This window comes from Rhipicephalus microplus, chromosome 9 (genome assembly GCF_043290135.1).
Source record: "Rhipicephalus microplus isolate Deutch F79 chromosome 9, USDA_Rmic, whole genome shotgun sequence".
NCBI classification, from domain to species: Eukaryota; Metazoa; Arthropoda; class Arachnida; order Ixodida; family Ixodidae; genus Rhipicephalus; species Rhipicephalus microplus.
Genome location: NC_134708.1, coordinates 118,655,109 through 118,681,306, shown reverse-complemented (window position 1 = coordinate 118,681,306; position 26,198 = coordinate 118,655,109). Strand labels below are relative to the sequence as shown.

At 42.6% G+C, this 26,198-nt stretch overlaps 1 protein-coding gene across 1 annotated transcript; it reads right to left on the bottom strand.

Annotated features, from left to right (window-relative positions):
- Nucleotides 1-1,413: 1,413 nt before the first annotated feature.
- Nucleotides 1,414-2,423, bottom strand: LOC142772336 (uncharacterized). The gene is made up of 3 exons (XM_075874534.1): nucleotides 2,311-2,423; nucleotides 1,733-1,768; nucleotides 1,414-1,660 (listed from the first exon to the last, which is right to left on the bottom strand). The coding sequence occupies exons 1-3, from the start codon at nucleotides 2,403-2,405 to the stop codon at nucleotides 1,414-1,416; spliced, it is 378 nt and encodes a 125-aa protein (XP_075730649.1). The 5' UTR covers nucleotides 2,406-2,423.
- Between the last annotated feature and the right edge of the window lie 23,775 nt (nucleotides 2,424-26,198).

Below are 26,198 nucleotides of genomic sequence, written 5' to 3'. Positions count from 1 at the left end.
TAGCCGATAGTCACACACTAAGTTACGCTTGTTAATGACGATATTGAACTAATCAGAATTGACTGATGCATAACAGCCGCTGATAATTACTTCTTGACGGTTTTCACTGTCACTATGGGCTCTGAATTTGTTTTATTCCTAAATCTGAAGACAAAATAAGTGTACATATTTTATCAAAACTTATAGACAAGTTAAAGGGGTACTGACACCTTTTTCGGGAGGCAAGCTTACTCTGCCATACAAATCTCCTCTATACAGAGACTGCTCTAAGCAAGTGTCATACTCAGTAAATGCTGATAAAATATTTCATTTTCATGTTAAACTTGTTTTTCTCGTGTCGAATCTACAAACATTGACACAAACTTGACGTCGAGCTACAGTACTAATACTGGTGACTTTACGTAGCAGTCTGGCTAGTTGTGATGATGTCGAGCACCAAAACAAAACAAAAAGCAAGCTTCCGTGTCACCTTCTCAATCACCTGCTCGCGTCACTATCATTCAGCGTACCTGTGAAGCTAGCTAGTGGACTCTAGAATAGGGTATGCGCACGCGAACGCAAGATTTACGCTTATCAGAAGCCACAGAAATTGTTTGATTTCGAATTGCTACGACAGCTGCCACAGGTGCAGCATACAGTACACGATTGAAGAAGCGATGTGTGGACAAGAATACATCACGAAAACTTATCCATGCACATAAACCACCTGGTGGTGCTGCTCGTACTATGCCGTGATGCCAGGGTACAGTAGAATCGAAACTAGCTTTTAAAGGCTTGCAGTAATTAATTTTCCGGGGCGCACTCATGCTTACCGGTACATTTGCTACACTCTTGGGGTGTTGTCTTGATATTTGACACAGAAACCAATAGGCAAAAACTTTCGTGTCAGTACCCTTTTAAAAAGTAGCATCATCAGCTTTTCACCAATCCCTTCATTGTTTATAACCCTAATCATTACCAAAGAAGGAGAGTTGAAGGGCTACTTTTTAAGGGATAGTATAGGGGAGAGTTTTCGTAATAGTTTCGGTTAGGTGTGACAATAAAAGTGGACAAAAAGGCAACTTGCTGTCTCTAGCAACCATGCCTGCAACGTTCGAATAAGCCGCCTGGTGTTGTACCACTTGAGCTAAGGCAGTTGCCCGTCGGGCCATTCACTTTATCAGGTGTATCTCTGCATGTAAACCTGGGATTGCTTGTCAATGCTGCTCGTACCGCGATGGCGACGGCGTGGTTTACAAGCACAGATACACCAATAAAGAGGACGGAAAAGACGGTATAACGATTTGGTCGACCTAATTGACATTAGGTTGACATAATTTCGATAGAATTGCTATATGATGTGATGAATGATTTATGATTGTACGCTTGTCCAAACTTGAAGTAATGCTAGTCTCATTAATATGTACTTAAATTTCAATCCGAATCCTCTAGACATTCCATTTCGGCTTCATGTAGAAGCTTGTGGATCTCAAAAAACACCTGTGAGCGCTTTCTCTTTGGTAATGCCTTGAGTTTGACAGCTACAAGGCTTCCAGCTATGTCGCACTCGTCGGGCTGCAGTGCTTCTTTTTTCTTTGCGATCGCTTGAATTGAGGTGGAGCAGCTGCCAAGAAGGTCTTTAATGCTCGCATCCACGTCCTCACTGCGTGTTTTTCTCTTCCTGCAAAACAAATTTACACTTACCGCTAAGTGCCATCAAAATGTTTGCAAAAAGTGTGGAGGGTGTAATTACCGAGATGGTGTAAAATCTGTGGGTTTCCCGGTGGGCCTGCAGAAGAAACAGAAACAAAGCACAGATTAGAAAAGCTGTCGTGATGTTCATATGCAAGTCTTGGCAGCTTAGTTTCACGTGTTCGCACAGAGAGTGATACTAATAAAGGGAAAGAAACTGATTATTGCCAAGTGAGTGATTATGCCTGTAGAGTATAAGTGTACTAGCAACACATTAACAAAAACAGACAATTAAGTTGAATTGCGTGATGCAACCATACATTGACAGCAATACTACAAGCATGTGATTGCCAACCTGCAATAGGCAGAGCAAGCAGAGCATAGAGGACACCTGTCGTACGCAAAAAATTGGAGGCTGCTCATGCAGGATGACTAAAAAGATATGTCCAAGCTGCTATTCATTTGTACAATCAAAAAAAGAATTAAAATGGGTGCTGCCAGTGTATTGTCATCATTTTTCTTGTATGTAATCTATCTCTTCTGACATCACAAATTTGTACTTGCTCAAGCATGATGATACCTCTAGCTTGAACAAAGCCTAGCAGATTTAATATTCAAAGTCCACATAGGCATTCTTACATTGAAGGCGTGGTTGGTGGCACAGCCGAGCAGTTGTTTATTGTCGTAGCCTGCGAAGGCCTGTAAGAACCGTAATAATGATACGTCAGTGACATCTCGCATACTGCATGAAGTCAAACATGAACTAATACAACATGAAAATGTAATTATTAGAAAAAAGAAACAAACATTGCTAAATTTGCAGTGTATAAAAGAAACAAGAAAAAACACTTATCTAACCCATGTGATTAGATATTCATGAAAATCAACATACCGCAACTCATACAGTGACATTTTCGAGCATCATTTTCATTAATTAAGAAAAAGTAGATGTATCACTTGCATTTATATGTTACAAAAAACATGGTATGTCACACAGCCTAGTCACGCTACACTGTGGCTTTGAACATTCGCTTAGCTGCATGTAGGCTGATGCTCTTATGTGCACCACAATTACTGTCCAAGATTGCAGTGTACTGTTATTATTTCTTCCCAATATATTCTGAGCTGCTTACAAGATAAAAGGAGTTAACACTGTAAATAGTCGCTGTGTTTGCGCCTACTAGTGGAACACGTCAGTTATAGTGTATGCGGCAAAGGTGTATAGATATGCAGGCAACTGCACAGCACAAACTCGAATTTCATTATTGCATTCACGTTCTACTGCTTCCAGCATGCATTTTGCATACAGCTCCCCGTTACCACTGAATGAGAGATTCTGATAAACGCGGCACATTGATTTTCATGTTACCATTCCACAATTAGATACTGACTGGTAGGCTTTCAGTTGCACTAAAGAAAAGAGGTAGCAAAAGACTTCCTTGGCAGTCCCTATAAAAGAGTTCTAGCGCATCTATTTGACGTAAAAGAACATGCTTATAAACTACTCAATGCTCCTCTCAGCATGTGGACCAAATATAGCACTTAAAACAGCAAGAATTCACAATTATGAGCAAAAGACAGCCACGATTTGCTTGCTGTGCCGTTAGCAAACTATGTTAGAGGTACAACTGTCACAGGCAGATTTTCGAATGCTTCTTTTGATTGGATATATAAAAACAGATAACACTTCTGAAATGTGGCCTACCTTTCAGGGCATTCTTCTTCAAGGCACATCTCTCTAATAAAAAAGAAGTAAAAGAATCAGTATGTGCCACAGGTGAAAAAGCATCTGTGCGTGTTGCTTGTTCTTTTTTGGCATACAGTGTGGGAGTATGCAGATACTGTTTTTACAAATAAATATTCCAGATTTCTTCACGTCATTCTTTGAAATTTATGAAATGTCACAGTGATGTCCAAATATCGCAGCCTTCTCAAGAAGACAGCCGGCACTACGTAGTTGTTCACATTCACCTGTTGAACAATTATTGTTTCTTAAAACTTCAGACAAGTTCAATAAAAGCTATCCTGCGTTTAGGTTAGCAGCTCAAAAACTTTACTTGTGAGCTGTGCAACAGCACACAGGTTATAAGACAGAGAAAGCAGTTCTATTTTAATGTGCTTGGATTAGTAGAGAACTGCTTTTGAACACTGAAAAATATAAAAAGCAACTCACGGAGAAGCATAACAGAAGGATTCTTCACCCTCATTGGCACTGGCATAGCTGCATGTTCAGAGCCAAACGTTAACATATTTAAAGCAACATGAGCCTGGAAACAAAACATGGCCCACCCAGGAAAACCCTTGAGGCACTTACATTCCGTTTAGATTGCCTTGTGCAGTTTGTGGAGCGTCTAGACTGCTGCAAAGTAGAGAATGAAGTGTTGCAATGTTGCTTGGCCTGCTGCTGCTAGAGTAGCGTGTAAGCTTACGCCCACGCACCCAACCCACAATGTCTCTTGCGGACACATAAATGTAAAGACTGTCTCATTGCGCAAGAATAGAATATGTATTCATGAGAGCAAGAAAGGGTGGATGAAGTTTATATTTACCAATCTTCAGATGTCTGTGGCATGTTGGTTACAGGCCTGAAAATGAGCATTTGCAGCTTCAGAATTGGCATGCATGATGATTTACAACATTTTTTTATTATAACTTCTTTTCATTTATAAAATACATTCATAACACGAGTAATATAAACAATGTAGTTGGTACAGGGGTGACACAGGCCAGTTCTTCGAAGATGACATTTGCAATGCTGTCCTGACATATTTTGGAGTGAAGTACGCTGCCTGTTTATTGGCAGTAAAACGGATGTGACTCATTTACATCTCTGTAGAGCTCCAAACAGGGACAGAAAAACACTTGGGATCCTGTCCTGAACAGCCATCTGTTACTTCAATGCAAGCGATCACTATAGCATCTGAGAGGTGGGGGGCGCGCACCCTCCATCATGAAGTAATATCTGTGCTCGCAACACTAACTCACAATTATGAAATGAGATGTGCTGTGTCTCGCGACAGCTGGCGTGCCCTCGCCGTCATTGTAGGCCTCACCGCATGACCCTACTGTATGAACCGGTCTTTAGCATGAATTCATTGCAAAAAGTAGAATCGATAAATCAACGTACAACGCTTAAATTACGTAGAAGCACTTTTCATGGCCTGTGGTGTTTGAAACGGCATTCGCACGAACGGCGGAAAAAAACGCTCGTCTATGAGTCGTAAATAGTTTTTGGCAGCACTTCTCATGTTATTTCTCGTTTGTGTCTTCGTCGTAACGCTGCCCCATTCAATTCATTATCAACTAGCTCACCTTTCCTTATTCTGTAAATAGTTTTCTTTGAGCGACAGCTCGGAAACGTGCACATAGACCCGGAGGGTCAGCCAGTATTCAGGAGTCTCTCAGCAAAGTCAAGATAGTCGGCAAGCATGAAACAGATATCCTGCTTGCGCTGCAATATGAAACAGCACGTCATTGATCACTTATTTTTCCGTATAGTGAGGTGTCTGTCTCAGCATGCTGTCAATAATTGAGAACAGGGCCCCCTTATTTTGCCATTATTGCCTGGCGCACCACTCAGAGTGTTCGCCTCGACTCCCGACACGAGCTTCATTCAGCTGTCTCTGATATTCTTAAACTTCAGCATGGTCTGTGTTCCTGCACAAGTGAGTGAATAGAACATACAATTCATTCGCGCTCAACATGCAATGAGCCACGCACTCGCCGCTTACCTGTAAATCCAAACATAGATCCTATAGGATCCCATCCATTCATTTTTGCTTCCTTATCTTTGTAATCAGGCATAGTTTTGTCGTATAAAAAGGGGTAGAGCCTAATCTTCTCTACTCCTAAACACCGAAGGCTCTCTAAAAAGCCTTCGGTGTTTGTTAATGGTGCGTGCTTCAAAAAACGACGGCGTGAGAAAAATGACAGCCGAAAAAAAAAGAAAACAAGCTTCCTGCGTTGCTATGGCAACATCCACGCACGTCGCTGATTGGCCCTTTACTTGGGCGGCAGCGCCAGAAATAGTGCAAAGAGCGATAGGGTCGGCGGCGGAAATTCCTTGACGCTCGGCGGGAGAAAGAGAGAAAAGCAGCGTCTCGCGAGTGGCGCGCGGCACGCGGCAGAGCACGGCGCCACTAGCGTGTTCGTACCTTTAGGCTTACCTGAAGCACGGTTCAGATCACATAAATTGCAGCGAAATGAGCGCGATCCCGACTTTAGAAGCTGTAGCTCTCTATCACGCCAAGTTACACACTTCACATGAACACGTTTAGAGCAACTCTCACAGCGGAAAAACTACTGCTTAGTGAAAAACGGGCAGGAACATAGCAAACATGCATCCCGATTGGGAGCCACAGTGCGGGATAATAACATTATTATTCATATTATTATTATTATTATTATTATTGTTGTTGTTGTTGTTGTTGTTGTTGTTGTTGTCACTGGTGTGTTCCGTAAAACGTCCAACGTGTCGATTCGATACTGTGTCATTATGTGAGGTTTATAGGATCAGTAAGCTCGATGTTCTTTTTCATAGTACGCTAAACATTTGCTACTCGCATTGAAGGTTCTGCCATGCGAGGCCTTTGTTCCCTCTCTGTTGACAGAATGTCTCTAAAGAATCCAGTTCTCCTATAGCCTTCTACAAATTGTACACCGCGATATACCTTTCTGAACTTGAGTAAATATGCATATCTCATCTGGAATGACCTTGTTAAGTCTAGCAGTAACGCCACTGAGTGAGATAAAAAATCGTAAGCAATTAAACCCATAGCTTCACTAGATTCTTTTGAACACTGCTGAAACATTGAATTTGCCGTCACTTAACAGCTGACAAAATTGCGCTGAGCTGATAGTTTTTACAAGCAATTCAGGGTGAGATATTCTGCCCTTCTTGCTTCTATTAATTTTCTATTTCCGCGTGAGGTATCCAAAGAGAATAGACAGTTGCATGTACCTGCCTTGCTTGCTTGCTTGTTCCTTTCTTTTGTGGCTCTCACCCACTAAGGGGGATTGGCCAAGAAGCCGGTGGTTAATGCAAGTAAATACCTATAGATTTTCTAGATTAGGGGAATATGATTACTGTGTTTTGACTGTTAAAATAATTTGGCGCAATGTTAAAAAAAGAAAAAAAGGGGGGGAGAAATAATAGAATTTGTTGAATATCTGTGGTGGAATCGTTATATGAAATTCTCCTGAAAGTTGAATCATTGCAGTGTATCAGCTAAATAATAAGTGGTAGTGTGACTAGTAAAATTCGAGAGCTGATGGCTGAATCAGCAAGGTAATCTTCTTGTGTTATATATGAATTCGCAAAGAGCCCCGCAGATGTTCCTGTCGTTATGTCCCAATGAAATGTCCCCAAAAGACAAAATATTGGGAGTATTAAGTGATATTCCTAATTTTCTGAATAAAATTTCAAAGCAGTTTTTTCTTTGATTTTTGAATCGGTTACATGTGATAAGAAAATTGTCGATATGTTCAGGTTTGTTACAGCTTGAGCACAGAGGGGATGGCACCAGACCAGCCCTGTTTAAGTAGAAATTAAGAGGTGGTACACGGCAACGTAATTTTGTTACCAAGACTTCCAATTTACGCGTGGGACACCATTTAATATTCCATGTGAAGTGCAGGTGCGAGAAATCTGGATTCGGTATCATGGTTTTTGATGAGTCTTGAAGAAGGGAAAGTTTTCTAAACCTCGCTGCTGTTACATAAGCTGTAGGAGGCATGAATGGCACAATCGGAAGATCAAGAGATGTTCGCGCAAGTTTGTCAGCCATCTCGTTTATAAATATACTACGATGGCCTGGCACCCATATCATTCGCACTAGACGAATGTTTGCTGGGATTAATGATTTAAAAGTCTCTAGTACTGCTGATGTCGACGACGATGATAAGAATGAACACACGGAATACGAGTCAGTCACTATCACAGCTGTCGAATGAGTCGCAGGAAGTTTACGAATAGCTAGTATAACGGCCGTTAATTCCGCTTCAAATATTGGTGTATATTCTGGGAGGCGTAATGAAAATGACCAGAATTATGAGAGAGAAAAAATACCCACACCTGCCTTCTCGCCACTCAATATACCTGTTCTTCCCTTATTCTTCTTTTTCTTTTCCTCATCTCATGGCTCTTACCCAACGCAGGGATTTGGCCGATAATTAGGTGCATTTTTTTTCTTTTTTGCAATACTACTCGTATACGCTGCCGATAGGTTACATGGCAAATTATTACTGAAAAATAAAAAAATGTTTAAAAGAAGGAAGAATTGAGCTCTATATTTTTTAGTCTGGCTGGCAAATTTCTCTATGGCGTAGTAAACATCCCTGAGACTGTAGCCCAGAATAGAGGCACCGAATGATAAAACAACTGATTCGGATATTTTCACACCCAAGTTCTGAAGACGTGGTGCTATGTATCTGCTTCTCAATGGCGTATACCGGCGAGAGGATAGGAAGTAATGGCTGATTGTTTCCTCCTCATCACAGAAGATACACAAAGGAGACAACGCTTTACTTGCTCTATGCAGGTGAAAGTTGAGGGAGGTAACGCGGCAGCGAAGTTTGGTTTTGGCCACTTCCTCTATTTTCAACCACAATAACTCACTTTTTCATGGAGATAATAGGTGCTTATGTTTGGAGATGCTGTCATGACAGGGTCTGATAATCATTTTTTGAAAGTTAAGGTGCGGAATTGTGCAATTGAAATGTATGTTGTCAATAAAAAAACTGGAATGAATGGCATCAAAAGCGTCGCCTTTGCTAAAGAATAAGCGCTTTCGTGTGAAAACCCCTGTGTCCTGCTGCCCCTGTGTCCCCCCTGTGTCCCCTGTGTCCTGCTGCCCAAATTAAGGGGAGACAATTTAGGTGCGCGGAAACTAGTATTCTGAAAAGCTTTAGAACAGGCGTTTCACCAGATACAGAGAAAAAACACACAGATATTGAGGCAGTGATGATTGCTACTGCTGTCTTTAAACTGGTAACTTTTAGACAGCTAATATTATGCCCATAAATTCCGCTATAGAAACTGAGACAAAATCTGGCAATCGTAGAGAAAGAGACCAGTCAAGATGAGAGCAGAATATTCCTATGCCAGTATTTTCTTCAGCTTGCGATGCATTGGTTGCAATAACCACATTTGTTGGCAGATTGTGTAGGCGTTCTTGTAATAGTTCATTCAAAATTTCGTGAGGTAATAATTTCGCTTGGTACAGAAAAAGATCGTGGTAGACAATAACTGTGAGTTTAGGTTCCATGGTCAAAGGACGCATATCAAAAATTTGTACATTCAGAGAATTGAGTAATATTTGTGAATATATGATTTGTGGCTTGGGGAATCTAGGCCATTGTTCGGAGAAAAATATGTCGGGATTGGAGATGAAAATCATTTGAGTACGGTTAGAAAGTGTTTCGTGCAACCGTAGGAAAGTCTGCACCGTGATAACACCTAATGATAACACACAAAGAGCCCATGAAAAATATAGAAGCCGTTATTACTAGCTTTTTGATTATAGTACAGCAATTACTATAAAAAAGTTCGAAAAATTAGAGTGGGCAAACACAAAACGTTTCACAGGCAAAAACTGAACCTACAACCTTCGGAATATGCATTTGATGATCTTCTGAATTGAGCTAAAGTGGTGGCTGTACTCTTGTCGACATTATCGGGTGTTTGCGTGCATGTCAACCCGAGAGTGTTAGTTGGCACTGTGCATAGCACGTGGTCTTTTTACGTGTGCATACCTCACAATAAGCCCTCCCACACTGCCTATGAATATTAGCTCTACAAGAACGAGAGCTTCGCTATCAATTAACAAGAGGATATTTGAGGGGCTCACTTTTCTTTGTAAGAGAAATTGTGTTCACAATGCGTTTAAAACATGTTACACACTTCTGCTTGTGATCAGATCTGCAGCCTCTTTAGTTTATTCCAGAGGTTTTGCACAGATAAGAAAGTACACCACCTTTTTGAGCAGCACTTCTCGTATTATTTCCCGTTCGTGTCTTCAACCTAACGCTGCCCCATTCAATTATTTATCAACTAGCCAACCTTTCCTTATTCTGTAAATAGTTTTCTTTGAGGGACAGCTCGGGAACGTGCACGTCGACCCAGAGGGTCAGTCAGTATTCAGGATTCTCTCAGCAAAGTCAAGATAGTCGGCAGGCATGAAACAGGTATCCTGCGTGCGCTGCAATATGAAACGGCACGTCATTGATCACTTATTTTCCCGCATAATGAGGTGTCTGCCTCAGCATGCTGTCAATAATTGAGAACAGGGGCCCCTAATTTTGCCATTATTGCCTGGCGGACCACTCCGAGTGTTCGCCTCGACTTCCGACACGAGCTTCATCCACCTGTCTGATATTTTTAAACTTCAGCATGGCCTGTGTTCCTGCACAAGTTAGTGAATAAAACATACAATTCATTCGCGCTCGACATGTAATGAGCCACGCAATCGCCACTTACCTGTCAATACAAACATGGATTTCTATAATGTCCCATCTGTTCATTTTTGCTTCCTTATCTTTGTAATCAGGCATAGTTTTGTCGTATAACGAGAAGTAGAGTCTAATCTCCTCTAAAAAGCGTGCAGTGTCCATGGTGCGTGGTTCAAAAAACGACGGCGTGAGAAAAATGACAGCCGAAAAAAATAAAAAATAAAACAAGCTTCGTGCGTTGCTATGGCGACATCCACGCACGTCGTTGATTGGCGCTTTATTTGGGCAGCAGCGGCATAAATAGCGCAAGGAGCTATTGGGTCGGCGGCAGAAATTCCTCGACGCTCGGCGGGAGAAAGAAAAGCGGCGTCTCGCGAGCGGCGCGCGGCACGCGGCTGAGCACGGCGCCACTAGTGTGTCCGTACCTTTAGGCTTATCAGAAGCATGGCTCAGATCACATAAATTGCAGCGAAATGAGTGCGATCTAGACTTCAGAAGCTGTAGCTCTTTATCAGGCCAGGTTACACACTTATCATGAACACGTTTAGAGCTACTTTCACAGCGGAAAAACTGCTGCTTACCGAAAAACGGGCAGGAGCATAGCAAGCATGCATCCCGATTAGGAGCCACAGTGCGGGATAATAACAATATATTATTAATATTATTATTAAAATTATTATTATTATTATTATTATTATTATTATTATTATTATTATTATTATTATTATTATTATTATTATTATTATTATTATTATTGTTGTTGTTGTTGTTGTTGTTGTCGTCACTGGTGTGTGCCGCGAAACGTCCAACGTGTCGATTCCATACTGTGTCATAATGTAAGGTTTAAAGGTCAGTAATCTCGATGTTCTTTTTCATAGTACGCTAAACAATTTTTACTCGCATTGAAGGTTCTGCCATGCGAGGCCTTTGTTCCTTCTCTGTTGACAGAGTGTCTCTAAAGAATCCAGTTCTCCTATAGCCTTCTACAAATTATACAGCACGATTTCCCTTTCTCAACTTGAGTAAATATGCATATCTCTTCAGAAATGGCCTTGTTAAGTCTAGCAGTAACGCCACTGAGTGAGTCAAGAAAAAATTCATAAGCAATTAAACGCCTAGCTTCACTAGATTCGTTTGAACACTGCTGAAACATTGAATTTGTCGTCACTTTACTGTGACAAAATCGCGCTGAGCTGAAATTTTTTACATGCTATTCAGGGTAAGATATTCTGTCCTTCTTGCTTCTAATAATTTTCTACTTCCGCGTGAGATATCTAGAGAGAATGGACCATTTCATGTACCTGCCGTGTTCTTCCCATTTTCTTCTTCTTCTTTTCCTCATCTCATGGCTCTTACCCAACGCAGGGAATTGGCCAAGTGCTAGGGGAATTTTTTTCCTTCTTTGCAATACTACTCGTATACGCTGTGGATAGGTTACATGGCAAATTATTACTGAATGATAAAAAAGTGTTTAACAAAAAGAAGAATTTAGCTCTCTATTTTTTTAGTCTGACTGGCAAATTCCTCTATGGCGTAGAAAACATCCCTGTGACTGTAGCCCAGAATAGAGGCACCGAATGATAAATGAACTGATTCGGATATTTCCAGACCCAAGTTCCGAAGACGTGGTGCTATGTATCTGCTTCTCAATGGCGTATACCGGCGAGAGAATAGCAAGTAATGGCTGATTGTTTCCTCTCCTCACAGAACATACGCAGAGGAGACAACGTTTTACTTGCTCTATGCAGGTAAATGCTGAGGGAGGTTACGTGGCAGCGAAGTTTGGTTATGGCCACTTCCTCTATTCTAAACCGCAATAACTCACTCTTCCAGGGAAATAATAGGTGCTTATGTTCTGGAGATGATGTCAAGACAGGGTCTGATAATCATTTTTTGAAAGCTTAGGTGCGGAATTGCGCAATTGAAATGTATTTTGTCAGTTGAAAAACCGGATCGAATGGCATCAAAAGTGCCGCCTTTGCTAAAGAATAAGCGCTTTTGTTTAAAAAGAAACCCCTGTGTCCTGGTAGCGAAATCAAGTGAAGACAATATAGGTGTGCAGGAACTAGTATTCTGAAAAGCTTTAGAAGAGGCGTTTCACCAGATGCAGAGAAAGAACACCCAGATATTGAGGCAGTGATGATTGCTACTACTGTATTTAAACTGGGAAATTTTAGCAAATAATAAGGTCATAAATTCCGCTATAAAAACAGATGAAATCTGGCAATCGTAACGTAAGAGACCAGTCCAGATGAGAGCAGAATATTCCCCTGCCAGCAATTTCCTCAGTTTGCGATGCATCGGTTGCAATAACCACAATTGTTGGCAGATTGTTTAGGAGCTCTTGTTATAGTCCATTTAATATTCCGTGACATAATAATTTCGCGTGGTACGGAAAAACATCGTGGTAGACAATGTCTGTGAATTTAGGTTCCATGGTCAAAGGACGCATATCACGAATTTGTGCATTCAGAGAATCGGGTAATATTTGTGCAAATATGATTTGTGGCTTGAGGAATCTAGGCCATTGCTCGGAGAAAAATATATCGGGATTGGAGATGAGAATCATTTGAGTACGGTTACACAGTGTTTCGTACAACCGTTGGAAAGTCTGCACCGTGAGTAGGCTCACAGAATACCGAGCCTTTTTAACGTCAAGTTTCTTGATTCGTTGTGTTTTTCGTAGTCCACAGGCACAATTTAACAGTGAGATTTTCCCTATCTTAATGTAGATTCACACATTTACAGAATCTTCTCTTTTTCATCTTTCAGGAAGCCTTCCGCACAGTTGTGTATATTCCGCATCAATTTTCAGTCCCATTTCCTGACTGCCTTCTTTTTTGTTTATTGATTCTATTGTGCGTTCATATCTTTTTGTCTGTGCGTTTTTGCTCTTTTCATGGATTTCATTTTTGGTAGACAGTCTGTAATGTATTGTTTAATATTATTATTTTATTTTCGAGGGAGTCAGCACGAAAGATACTATAGTTGTTCCTTCCTTGATACGTTCAATAAACGTTTGATTGATGATGAATTTGATTTTTTATAATCCTTTTTCGTTTAGTAGCTTTTGTCATCTTTTTTTGGATGTTATCTGATTGTGTGTTTTTTTACCAGCTTGTGACGCAATGTGCCCGCGCATGGTTGCTACGCCTATTTATTTAGCTGTTTTTCTGAGAATAAAGTTAGTTGAGAGTGACTTCCTTTCAGTTCTGTCCTCAATTATCTTCCCCGATGGTATGCATCTTTGGTAATTTCAGTAAGTACTGTGGTATTTTCTAATAACGGAACTCTTGCAACACTAAAATATTTCTGTTGACCTGTCCATCTTGTTAAAGAAAGGGTCAGCTGCACAAAAAAATTAAAGCATCAAATCATGCACCAGAATAAATATATCAGGATAAGCGAAATGAAAAACATGCAGCCTAACTGCTCCCATCCCGAAGTCACGCCAAAAGAGAATGTTCCTCATCTCAAAGGTGCAACGAAAGCATGCTTACACATGCAGCTTTTGACCTTGCAATCTCATTCACCTCTCCCATCTCCGTGGCCCTTTGACCTCGACAGAATGCAAGAAACACACAGTTTTGAAAAATGGGCCTAACCCATCGACCTACCTAGAGATTCCGAGAAACCTTAAAACTGCTGTTTACACACTGCAATGGTGCTCCCATAGTGTATATTTACAGAAGGTTTCTGTCTGAGCCACTGACCTCCTGGATGTCACAGAACGAAAGGAGAATTCAAGTCTCAATTTTCTTTTATAGACGCAGCCTGAAAACGGACACAAAAAGTTTGCGTAGCGCTTTTCTGTTGCGATAAGCAGTTAATGACACATTCATTTTCGATAGAGGGGTTAGTTACATAAAAAATATTCTACAGTGCTCAGTCACGATTTCGGTTTGTAGAGCCTAAAGTTAGGTGAAACCTAACGTGGTTTTCATGTGAATATAGCTGCTCCGAGCTGCTCCGAGCTGCTCCGAGCATATACAAGAGGAAGGACAAAACATACAAAGATGCGGCAACATCTTTCAACTTAAATTTATTACAAAGCATTGCAGATGCATATATAGTCCTTCATTGATAACACATATTGAGCCCATGAAAAATATAGGAGGCGTCAGTAGTAGCTTTTTGACTATAGTACAGCAATTACTATAAAAAAAGTTCAAAAAATTTGGGTGGGCAAACACAAAACTTTCTACAGGCAAAACTGAACCTACAATCTTCGGATTATGCATTTGATGCTCTTCTCAATTGAGCTAAAGTGGTGGCTGTCCTCTTGTCGACATTATCGGCTGTTTGCGTGCATGTCAACCCGAGAGTGTTAGTTGGCACTGTCCATAGCACGTGGTCTTTTTGCGTGTGTATACCTCACAATAAGCCCTCCCACACTACCCAAAAGCATTAGGTCTACAAGAACGAGAGCTTCGCTGTGAATTAACAAAAGGGGATTTGAGGGGCTCACTTTTCTTTGTTAGAGAAATTGTGTTCACCATGCGTTTAAAACATGTTACACACTTCTGCTTGTGATCAGAGCTGCAGCCTCTTTAGTTTATTCTAGAGGTTTCGCACAGGTAAGAAAGTACACCGCCTGTAGTTTAACACTTTCCCCCTACCTTCATGAGTCTGCGAAAGACACTGTACATGCAATGTACTACAGTTGCCTTATTAGTATGGTTCTTCGATATGGCCCACCACTCTTCTTCACGCCTAAGATCCATCATATACCTAAGCAAACTCACAGCTATGAACAACAACACATCATGAGCAAAACCCGCAATCCTAAAATGGAATGCCTAATCAGAGTATGCATCATCTACCTTGTTTGTGATCCAACGATTGCCACAACGCATTCTGCAAAGGCAAGTGCAAGTTTCACCTTTTGACCACTTTTGAAAACTGCGACACAAAAGCAGTAATTTCTTCCAAGCACAAGATTTTTACCACCAATATGAGTCTTATTCTCTGAGAAGTCACCTTATGTTCAGGAATTTCATTGTGCCCCATTTAGGAAGCAGCAACGCTATTTCCAGAAGTCGGAGAACATCCTAAGGAAGCTTCAAAGTGGGCACGACACTCTACTCATGGCCTACTGATTCTGCCTAGTGAAACACCAAAAATCATCAACAAAGCAAGAAGATGTTACAGCGCTAGAACTCATCAACCTTTTATTGATATTTTTTACTTTCAGCAAAGGCCCATAAAAGTTATTAAATGCCTACATTACGATTGCCGAAATATAAATAGCCTGCCAGCGAAAAGAATCTACTGTGCTGCGTCAAGGGTGCTGTCGAATTTCTTCAAGCAGTATCCTTCCCTAGAAAGTGTTTAATGTCACTGGCAGGTGTTTTGAAGTGATTCTCACGCTGTTACTTGGGCCTACCTTTTCTTGCTAGGTCATAATTGTGTATTTGTAACGTCAGGGTATTAGTATTGGGTTGAGAAAAGTATCAATTTTTAAAGACCTGCATTTGACCTGTCTTGGAAGGAACAATGACGTACTTCCAGTTTTCAGTGTACTACAATCCCCTGCTATGCGGATAATTTTTTACTGTTTAGTTTGGCAGAATCTGCGGGCTGCAAGCAGCTTGTCATGCCCATTATGAAGGTTTTGCAGCACAAGCTCTAGCATCTTGTGGCAACACATGAATTCCCGAATGTTTCACAACCAAATCTCTGCCTGTAACACAACATTTTACAAAATAGTGCACAAGTTGGCAATGTAAGCCTCGTCCATGGAAGCCACTGCTGCCTTTCTTGTTGGGGCACACAAATGGGGCAAAGAGGATGGCCATGCACATGGCCTTGCAGAGTGCTCTTTGTGGATCACCTTATCACAAGGTGGTTGAAGCGATTTTCAAGTAAGTGTCTGGACTTCATATAACAGGTTCAAGTCAAGAAGAGTTGCCTGTAGCCGGAGATTTGCTTAGGCAGGCGAGCTATCCTAGGCGTAGAAAGGAGCTGCAGACCATCTGAAGGAATACAAGAAAAAAAGACAGCTGTCGTACTTAGCATGCACAGTGTTTCTCACAAACTCTACTAAAATGGGGAGAAAGTGCTGAATTCAAAGTGGTTTTTATGACCCCTGAAACTTTCTGACCTATGACGCTTCATCAGTCTGATGAAAGGAAAGAAACACTGCCGCGCTCATCACAGGCAGAAGTATGTAACCTCTGTTAAAGGCATATTGTACAAAATCACTGACATGCAGCAGGACGTACATGGGTTAAATGGGATGCTGTCTTAATGATATACTTCGTGAAACCTTTACAGCATACAAACAACAATGATAAGGCATTTCCGAATATATAAGCGCGAATGTAGGTTTCTTTGAAGACAGAATGATACTTTTAAGAAGTCTGTATCCGGTATTATTCCACTCTGCTCCATGTGCTCAGATTTGGGTGCACGTTAAAGAACCCCAGGTGGTCGAAATTTCCGGAGCCCTCATTACGGCGTCTCTCATAAGTTGTTTTGGGACGTTAAACCTCTAATATCAATCAATTATTCCACTTTGATAATTTAAAATATGTTACGATTCAGGTTATGGGTAAGATTTGAGTGGTTAGCATTTCAGTGCCGATATTGGTTACTTCTACCCATAGCTTACTTTTTAAAGATCAGTACACAATTATTACCAAAGTTGGATTCATGTATTCACTTTTTATTCATTTGCAAGGGGTTCAAGCAAATGAATAGTTGTGCCACCCGTCACCACGTCCATAGGGATACGCTTTTGCAGGCGGCGATTGTTTCGACTACCATAACAGAATCAAAGTCGTGCTCTTCACAGACTAAGGGCAGTAAAGTTATATTCATGCAATAAAACGAAGAAACGTGTACAAGTATACTAACGCTCACTTGAGTCAAACGCAGAAAGTTATAATAACAGATGCGACGTAAGAGGTTACGGCAAAACTGGTGGCCCAGGGAAACATGGTGAAATCCTTCTTTAAACGAACAAGGGACTGCCACTAATTTAAAGGGCCAATTTTTCGAAGACATAACTACACAGAACAACGTACCGGTGAATTTAAGAAAAGAATCCTTAATAATATTTTTTTATTTCATTTAGTGTAGACATCATATACACAACATAAATAAAAATTTTGAAAGCGAATGAACACAAAAATGACACATTTATAATTTGCGTTGCATACAGTAGATTGCACCGGTGTCATACGAACACTTTTGCTCGCCAGAAGGGCTGATTTGAGTCTGATTTTGCGATCACGATCAACAATGATCGTTGCTAGTACCAGTGTCACACGGGCATTTTTAATCGTGATCAGTGTCGATATGGATTAACCACGATCTAGATGAGGTGCTGCTACACGGTCATTTTAATCGCGATCAGGTCCCATTGGGATCAAGATAAAATGATGTTGCTTTAGCGCAGCTCAGTTTCAGCGTGAAAAAAGATACTATAGCGTCGAGAAGGGGAAAAAACCAGACGACAATGTGAGCGCTAACTTCCAAGTTTTGTTTATTGCGTACCCTTATAACACATAATATAGCTCATTCCACGTGACGCCGTACACACGACAAAACCGTACACGTGTGGCACAGCACACTATCAAGGAAACGTAATTGTTATCTGATTACCCAATATCAATTTTATACTAATGCTTCGCAGCACGCGCTCCGAAAAATTGAGCTCTTTTTGACAGAATGCCTCAGATGGCGTACTCACACACAACTCTCCTAGCCCTATAAAAAAACAACATTTCCAGTATCCTGCAGTGCGTTTCAGTGTGCTGGGTGACGCTGAAAACGCTGTAAAGTGTGTCCCAGTGTACTACAACGCACTGCGAGGCACTGGGACACACTGTACAGCGTGAGCAGTGTCGCGCAATGCGCTGAAACGCAATGCGCTACACTGTACAGTGTAGCCCAGTGTTTTAAAGTGCGCTGGGAGGCACTGAGAAACACTGTACAGTGTGGCCAGCGTCGCCCAGTGTGCTGAAACGCACTGGGCCACACTGTACAGCGTAGCGTGTCTTAAAGCGCGCTGGGAGGCACTGGTCACGCTGTACAGTCTCTAGCGCACACTGATTATCTTAGCGGCACATTGGCAGAAACTAGACACGATCGGCGCACTTTCTGTAAGACTTCATATTGAATCGCAACATGTCGAGCGTAAAATTTACCAAATATTGTGGTATTTCCATCTCTGTGCTACACATTACATCAGTTTCCTTCAGCAATGAATGCGAGTACGCTAAATCATTCATATTTTCCTCGCGCGGATCAGAGGCGCTGCCAGGATTTTGCTGAGGAAGGGGGGGGGGGGCGGGACAAACGACAACATTGTTCCTGCAGGGGGGCAGGGAGCACAGAACTTATGCGTCGTGTTTTACCCATGTTTGCTCCTGAAGGTAGGGTGCAAAGGGGAGGGGCATGCAAGAATTTCGGGAAAAAAGGGTCCAGCCCACCCATGTATGCCCTTCTTGGCGCGGGTGCGCTTCCCTTGAAGTTTCAGTTTCGTCAATGTATTTCATAAACGGCATCGATATAACTGAGGATTCGCAACACAAAATGACAGTAGTATCAGTCTGATATTCAAGACCAACCTACTTTAGCAGTGAGTCGTTGCGGCTCGTACCGTAGAAAACCGCATATCCCCGGCAGCAGTTATCCACTGCAATGGCCGATATTGGTGCTTTTAGCTTCCGATTTGTGAAATCGAAGGTGAATCTATGACCATTTATGGGTCAGTTATGATCAAAATTACATTCTAACGAATATTAGACTCTTTCTAACTGAATATTTGCGATCTCCACAGCAACTACGGCACAAGAAGTACGGCCCTAGGCCTAGTGGTCGTTTCGGCTAAAGAACTGCTGCGGCTGTCGTTTGCGGAACGTAAACAAAGGGGAAAGAAAATACTTTCAAACCATCATCAGACGAAATCTACAGGGCTCAGTGAGCAGTTCAGATAAACACTGTTTTATACATAGGTATGACTAACCATATAGCGAGTCACTACGATTGCCGTAACACATCTGTAGCTACGCTAACAAACTTTGCGGCAAAACATGCCAGATGGATGTGATACAAGGCAACCTGCAAAAAATGAGCCAACAATCGCAAGTTTGGCGCGAGCACGAAGAGACGAAACACTGCGTATGTAAACGACAAATCAAAAATATTGGATACCTGAATTACTTTTAAGACAAAGGAAAATAAAGCCATTTCCATGTTTCAGGCGTGGAGTAGTGGGTAGCGTGTCCGGCTCAGAATGCGTGATTTGTTAAGGTTATAGGTTCAACTCTGGCTCATTCAGTTTTTTTTCGTTTTTTTTTCTTTTTTTCTCACTGCGCGAGTGTTTCAGCCTTAATTATGATGTGCGCATGACCACTAATTCTCAACACAATTTGAAAGCCAGATTTTGGCCGATAATTGGTGTCCCAGTGTTAAGCGCCAGCGTGCCTCGTGCAGCGTGGTACTGTCCCAGTGTCAGCGCCACACTGGACACTGGTTCAGTAATCAAGTATGGCGCTGGGCCAGTGCCACGGGTTTTTGCGATAGGGAGTCAGCAGTACTTGTCGGGATCAAGACTATCATATTTCGCGCATACCAATATGGCTGAGAGATTGCTATTTCATGTCATCTGCACCCCTAAACGAGCTTGTTGAAAGCAAAGGAAGCAGGAATATGAAGCACAGTTCTGTAAAAATAAATTTAAAAGGCTATATACCTGTTTATAGTTTCTCAATTGCAAAAGTATCTGTAATATTGAATATTTTATGATTCAGATTGACTGCACTTAGTTATGGGAGAAGCAGATGATAAGCAGACGACATGTTTAACTCGCACACCGTCGGAGCGGTTGGAGCCCCTTGAAGCAAATTGATTATCAGTGTTGATGATCATATGATGATAATATGTGGGGTTTAACGTCCTAAATATAACATATGATTATGAGAGACGCCGTAGTAGAGGGCTAGATATATTTATACCAACTGGGGTTCTTTAACGTGCACTGAAATCTGAGCACACGGGCCTAGAGCAGTTTCGCCTCCATCGAAAATGCAGCTGAATATGTGTTTTGTCAGCTTTTCGGCTACGTCGCTGCGTACGCGCACTTCGTGGTCGAATAAAGAGACCTTTACAGTAATTGACCACTGGCCAGAGCAACTGAGAGACTTGAGACGCCAGAAGTAAAACTCTGCCGCGTAAAATGAGATTGCTGTTTTGCTGTGAATTCACAGCTACGAGCAGGTGTCATCAGAAATAAAAGTGAATGTCAAGACTCTCGCACAGCAATACAGGTAAGTGCGAAGAAAACTCTACCAAGTGATTGATTTATGAAATTACTTTAGTAGTCGCACGCAAAGTCGTTAGAGCGCTTCTTGTACGAATAAAATATTGCTGATAAGTGGCTCTATTAAGATGCTGAGTTTTCGTAATGACATGTTTTACTGCACGCAAGTGCCACTTGGTTCATGTCATCTGACCAAACCTTGAACCAGATTAGCTGGGGCTATTTAGCAGTAGGCAAACTGTTGATCGCGATCAAGAAAACTGGTCTGGATCATCCTGATCCCGATTAAGAGTGCCCGTGTTGCACCGGTATAAGCGGTGCAAAATAATCTGGACCGAGTTTGGCCGAAACGAGAATCAAACCCTAATTCGGGAGCCAGATCACGATCAAAAGTGCCCGTGTGACACCGAAAGTGAACGTGACGTACGTCACAATTAGTTTCACGAAACATACAATGGCAAAACGGGCTACAAAAGAGAAGACTTCAAACGGTCTTCATGACAAACTCCGCTACTTACCCGATCATGCACAGTACGTAATGGTCATGGGGAAGCCGTTGCCGCCGAACGCCTTGCTTAGCTGTACACGGACATGAGGGGGCGTCATAGCACACAAAGCCAATAATTGCAGCCACGCAGACTCTATATAAACTGAAATGACACATTGGGGCTTTTAGATTTTCAGGCCTCTGGCAGCTTTTTCTTTGGCTCCCAGAGCTAGCCAAAGAGAGCTAGCTCCGGTCTGGACAGGGAACAGCGTCGTATTCATATTTGTTGGGAACCCGAGGCAACCCGAAGCTGCCCGAATATTGCAAAATTTAACGCTGGGACAGCCAGCGTAAAGGTAAACCAACACCTCCTTTATTTAAATGCCTGCCACGTGAGAACAAAACAGCTGCAACGCCCTTTTCCTCCTTTATTTTCGATTATTCTCGGTCTTTAGCGTCACCTGTGGCAGACTGTTCAACTACTTCACATTTTGCATAGCCCAAGAAATAGTCGTGTAATGTTGTAGATATCGAATGACCCTCGAGTGACGCGTCCCTAGTGGCCACAAGTCAAAAATGCCGTAATAGTAGTGTCGGTCGCGAGCGCCACTGCGCGGCGCTTGTTCAAAACGGAAGGCAAGACGACTTCACTGGCAACAGGAGTCATTCATCAGGCATCTTAATACAGCAAGCGTTGACGTAAACAAACTTTACCGTCGTGGCAGCAAACGAAACAATGCACCACACGTGCATTAGTTTTTTTCTGCATAGCCAGCTTGAAAATATGTTATTAAGCTCCGCAACAAGCTGAAATACTATCCTCGAGCGTACGCATTTCGGTAACACTTCGTACGCTCGCACGATCACTCGCCGCTGCTGTGAACAAGACAGCCAGCTGGCGTACGCCTCCTCCAGGACGATGCAAGAAGAGCTGCCGCGACGCTGACAACTTAACAAGCTCACGTCTTTTAGAGGCGAAGCTCCTTATAGTGGCACCCGTTCGTCCCCCGTAGTCGTAGTGTGTAACCAGTCCTACGTTTTGACCTGCAAGGTGGTGCCGGTGAGTGATTTCTCCTGTGCGTTGTCGAACAATAAATAATTCATAGCGTGCGCGTTAACTAAAGCCAAATTCTCCTGTCTCTCATTCCCCATTAGCAGTCATTGGCATGTACATTGAGCACTATCTGACAAGAAAGGGTTGCTACGTTATACTCGCCTGGCGTAACCTCTTTGGTTTTAGAAAGGGTTAGCGAGCGTTGAGCCGCAGTGCCATGAATACAGTGAAGTAGTATATGCCATGAAATCAAGGTGGTTAAAGGTGGGAAGTAGGTACGAAGCGCAGGCCGTAAGAAAGTAAAAGCCGAATTCTCCTGTCTCTCATACCCCATTAGCAGCCATTGGCATGTACACTGAGAAACACCTGACCAGAAAGGGTTACTACGTTATATTCACGGGGTCTAACCTCCTTCGTTTCAGAAGGTTTAGCGAGCGTTGGGCCGCAGTGCCATGCATGGAGTGCACTAGTATATATCATGAAGTTGAGGTGGTTAAAGGTGAGAAGTAGACACGAAGCGCTAGCCGTAAGAAAGTGTGCGCGTGCCACCTCTCGTTTAGTCCTTGGAATGTACGCTGGATGCCGGTGCTTTTATATCGAGAATATGTGATGAAAATATGCGAGATGGTGGTACTTGGAGTGTTGAATAGATGGATGAACAAACACACGACAGATGCATAGACGGACTCACGGATGGCTAAACCAGTGGATGGATGCATGGAAAGACGCAGAGACGGACGCACAGATGGACGTGCGGACGCACGAACAGACGCACGCACGGACGGGCGAATGAACGCATGGACGATCACGCTGACAGACGCATGGACGGATTTAAGCAAGAACGAATAGACGGACGGATGCTTCGCCCCACTCTCCATCATTCACTCCATGGATATACTGCCAATTTTTTAATACATGTAAAAGTCACTCTACAACACGACACGAAATGACGCGAAAGTGATCGCGTCCCTGAAAGAGCTCGAGGATATACACATGCTCAGCTATCGCTACCAACTTACGTTTTTGTCTAAAGTTTAGACATGCGTAGGTATCGGTACCACGAGTGCACGTGGCATATAAAATAAACTTATGCATGACACGTTTTCGAGTAGTTTTGAGACTTACCTGGTACTCTTTACTAGTCCTAGGTGGCACCTATATGTATATGGGCTTTGATTCTACCTACTTCATCATAAGCGTACGTACTGCGTGGCATTATTACGACTGCATGAAAAAAAAATATACTTGGCAATGAAAAAATCGGCAGGCCCCACGTACAGTGAAAAGCGATGGTTTGCAGAGCATGAATGAGAAAGGTTCATACGTCACTTTAAAATATGCGATATATTTTTATGTAGAGTTTAACGTCCCACAACCACCATATGATTATAAGAGACGCCGTAGTCGAGGGCTTCGGAAATTTCGACCACCTAGAATTCTTTAACGTGCACCCAACTCTGAGCATACAGGACTACATCATTCCCGCCATCTATCGGAAATGCAGTCGCCGCTGCCGGAATTCGATCCCCGCCACCTGAGGGTCAGCAGCCGAGAACTTTAGCTACTAGATCACCATTGTGGGGCACACTTTAAAATCAGCGCAATGGTACGAAGTGGAGGTAAATCATGCCGCACGTGACCTACATCTCATGATTATTATGTTTGAACGGGTCATTTACCTTCGTCATCTATTCACTTCTTGTGATACCAAATTTAGTATATGTGGAGCTAGCAAAACAGCCACGAGCACGCTGTGAGCGTGGTATGTTGTGATGTACCTAAATGATACGCTTGTCAGGTTTATATGTTTGCACTAGCCACATACTTTCGTCATCCATTGATATCACCCAACACCGAATTCGGTGTATGTGGAGCTAGCAAAGCAGCCGCGAGTGCATCATTAAGGGTCCATTATACTTCAATGTAGCGTTAACACGCATGCACGCTGAGCACAGCGACACTACATTAGCAAAACGCGAGCTCTCTATTGTCTGAAGCCTGGCGCGACTGGTGCGAACAGTGTCCGTCGGAGCGAAATGCGATATGCTGCATTTCACGCCGATGCGTTACCCAGACAACACTGCGTCTCCTCTTTTTGATGATGAGGAATGCCGGACGCGCTGAAACACGCATGCGGCAAAGCAACGCAGTGCGACGCGCGCCTGTAATTATATGGCAGGACCGGCGCCTGGCGTGACGCGTTTGAATGAACGCCGGTGAGCACGCGCATCGCGACACGTCGAAATGTATTGGCGCCTTGATTGGGGCATTTTCTCATGTTCTCAATTGAAACGATTCTCATGATTATCATGTTTGCATTAGTCACATACCTTCGTCATTCATTGACGTCACGTAATACCAAATTTGGCATGTGTGAAGCTAGGGAAATGGCCGCGAGCGGATCATCAGTGTGGCACGTTGTCATGTTACATTACACGCATGTCGTCATTATCATGTTGGGATGTGTCATTTACATATGTCGTCCATTCGCGTCGCGTAATACCGAGTTTGGTACATATGAAACTAGCAAAACGGCGTCGAGCGTGTGAAGAGCGCAGCACGTAGTCATATTGTTACATGACACGCATCTCATGTTCATTGTGTTTCCACAAGTCACATACCTTTGTCATCCATTCACGCCCCGTAACATAAAATTTGGTATATTGAAGCTCGCGAAACGGCCGCCAGCGCACCATAGGCGTGAAATTTAGTCATGTTTTCACATGACACGCATTTCATGATTGTTATAAATGCAGAAGTCACATACCTTCGTCATTCGTTCACCTACTGTTATACCAAATTCGGTATATGTGACGCAAGCACAACGGGCGTGAGGGCATCATGAGCGTGACACGCAGCGATGTTCCTATATGTCACGCATGTCATGATTATTATGTTTGCACCGGTGATATACCTTTGTCGTCCATTCACGTCCCGTAATGCCGAATTTGATATGTTTGAACCTACCGAAACAACCGCGAGAGCAACATGGGCGCGGCATGTAGTCATGTTGCTACATGACACGCATGTAATGATTTTCATGTTATCTGTCGCTTGTTTGCCATGCAATCCTGTCATACCATACCGGTTTTGCAACATGCCGTGTGAACGACACCACCGCAAGAGCTGGACGACCATGAAATGTAAATTATGACATTCATGACACATACTACATAATTTTCATATTATGAATAGTAAAATATGTTCTCCACATAGTCATGTTATGCCATACTAAGTTTGGTAGCAATATCATTATCGAAACGGCAAGGAGTGATAAAAGTCGTAGGCGGCTAGATAGATAGATAGATAGATAGATAGATAGATAGATAGATAGATAGATAGATAGATAGATAGATAGATAGATACGCTCAATGTTGCCGAAGTTCGCTAAGAAATGCTTCGCAATTTATAGGCAACGAAAGCGTGTGTACATATCTGATTCCATCTTCGTTTTTTTTCTCATGTTGTAGCGTACATAGTATCACTTGTATGCTGGCCACTTGATCGCCTGCCGTTCGCGACCAGCAAGCATCACATACTTGAAGACGACAGTCGTGATCCTTCTACCACCATCGAAGATCGATCGAGTAGTCAAGTTCTAAGAGCTCTACTTACGCAAACATATGACGGAGCGAGCTAGTTAGACGACAATCCTCTTCGCTAAGTACACAGAAAGCAGACACGAATCCAAAAACGACTAATTCGAAAAATATGACTGGAAAGTTTTATCCATGCGTGTGTACGAACGTGTAAAATATAACTTTTGAAGAATGGGCACGACGCAGTTATCAGGCAACAGCTCGCCGCGTTGTTCACAGGAGGAAGGTCAACGGGAAACATAACATTAGCGGTGAACAAAGTAGCTTCACACACTCACCGCCACTCTTAATCGCCTCATCTGCCAAGGCGGAACAGACTGTACAAGATAACACCACGCGTAGTGACAAGTGAAGGCACCGTCCTTAAACGCCAACATTGCAATCCGTTGAGTCCTCACGAAAATGGCGCCAACCACGAATTGTACCTTTTCGGCATCTGCTAGCCAGAAACCTGCCCAAAATCTTATAGAGAGCTTCCAGAACTAAATTGTCCTGAAAGCCCGAGGGTCGCCAGAACCATCCAACCCGAGAAAAACGAACGCCAACGGGAAGTGCGCCACGGGGGAGACAGAGCTGCCCGAGAAAAACGAGCGTGCTCTGGCTGTCTCTGGCATCCCGCGGGTAGCCAGAAGTGAAAAGTCAAAGAGCCCCATTGTTAACTACTGACGA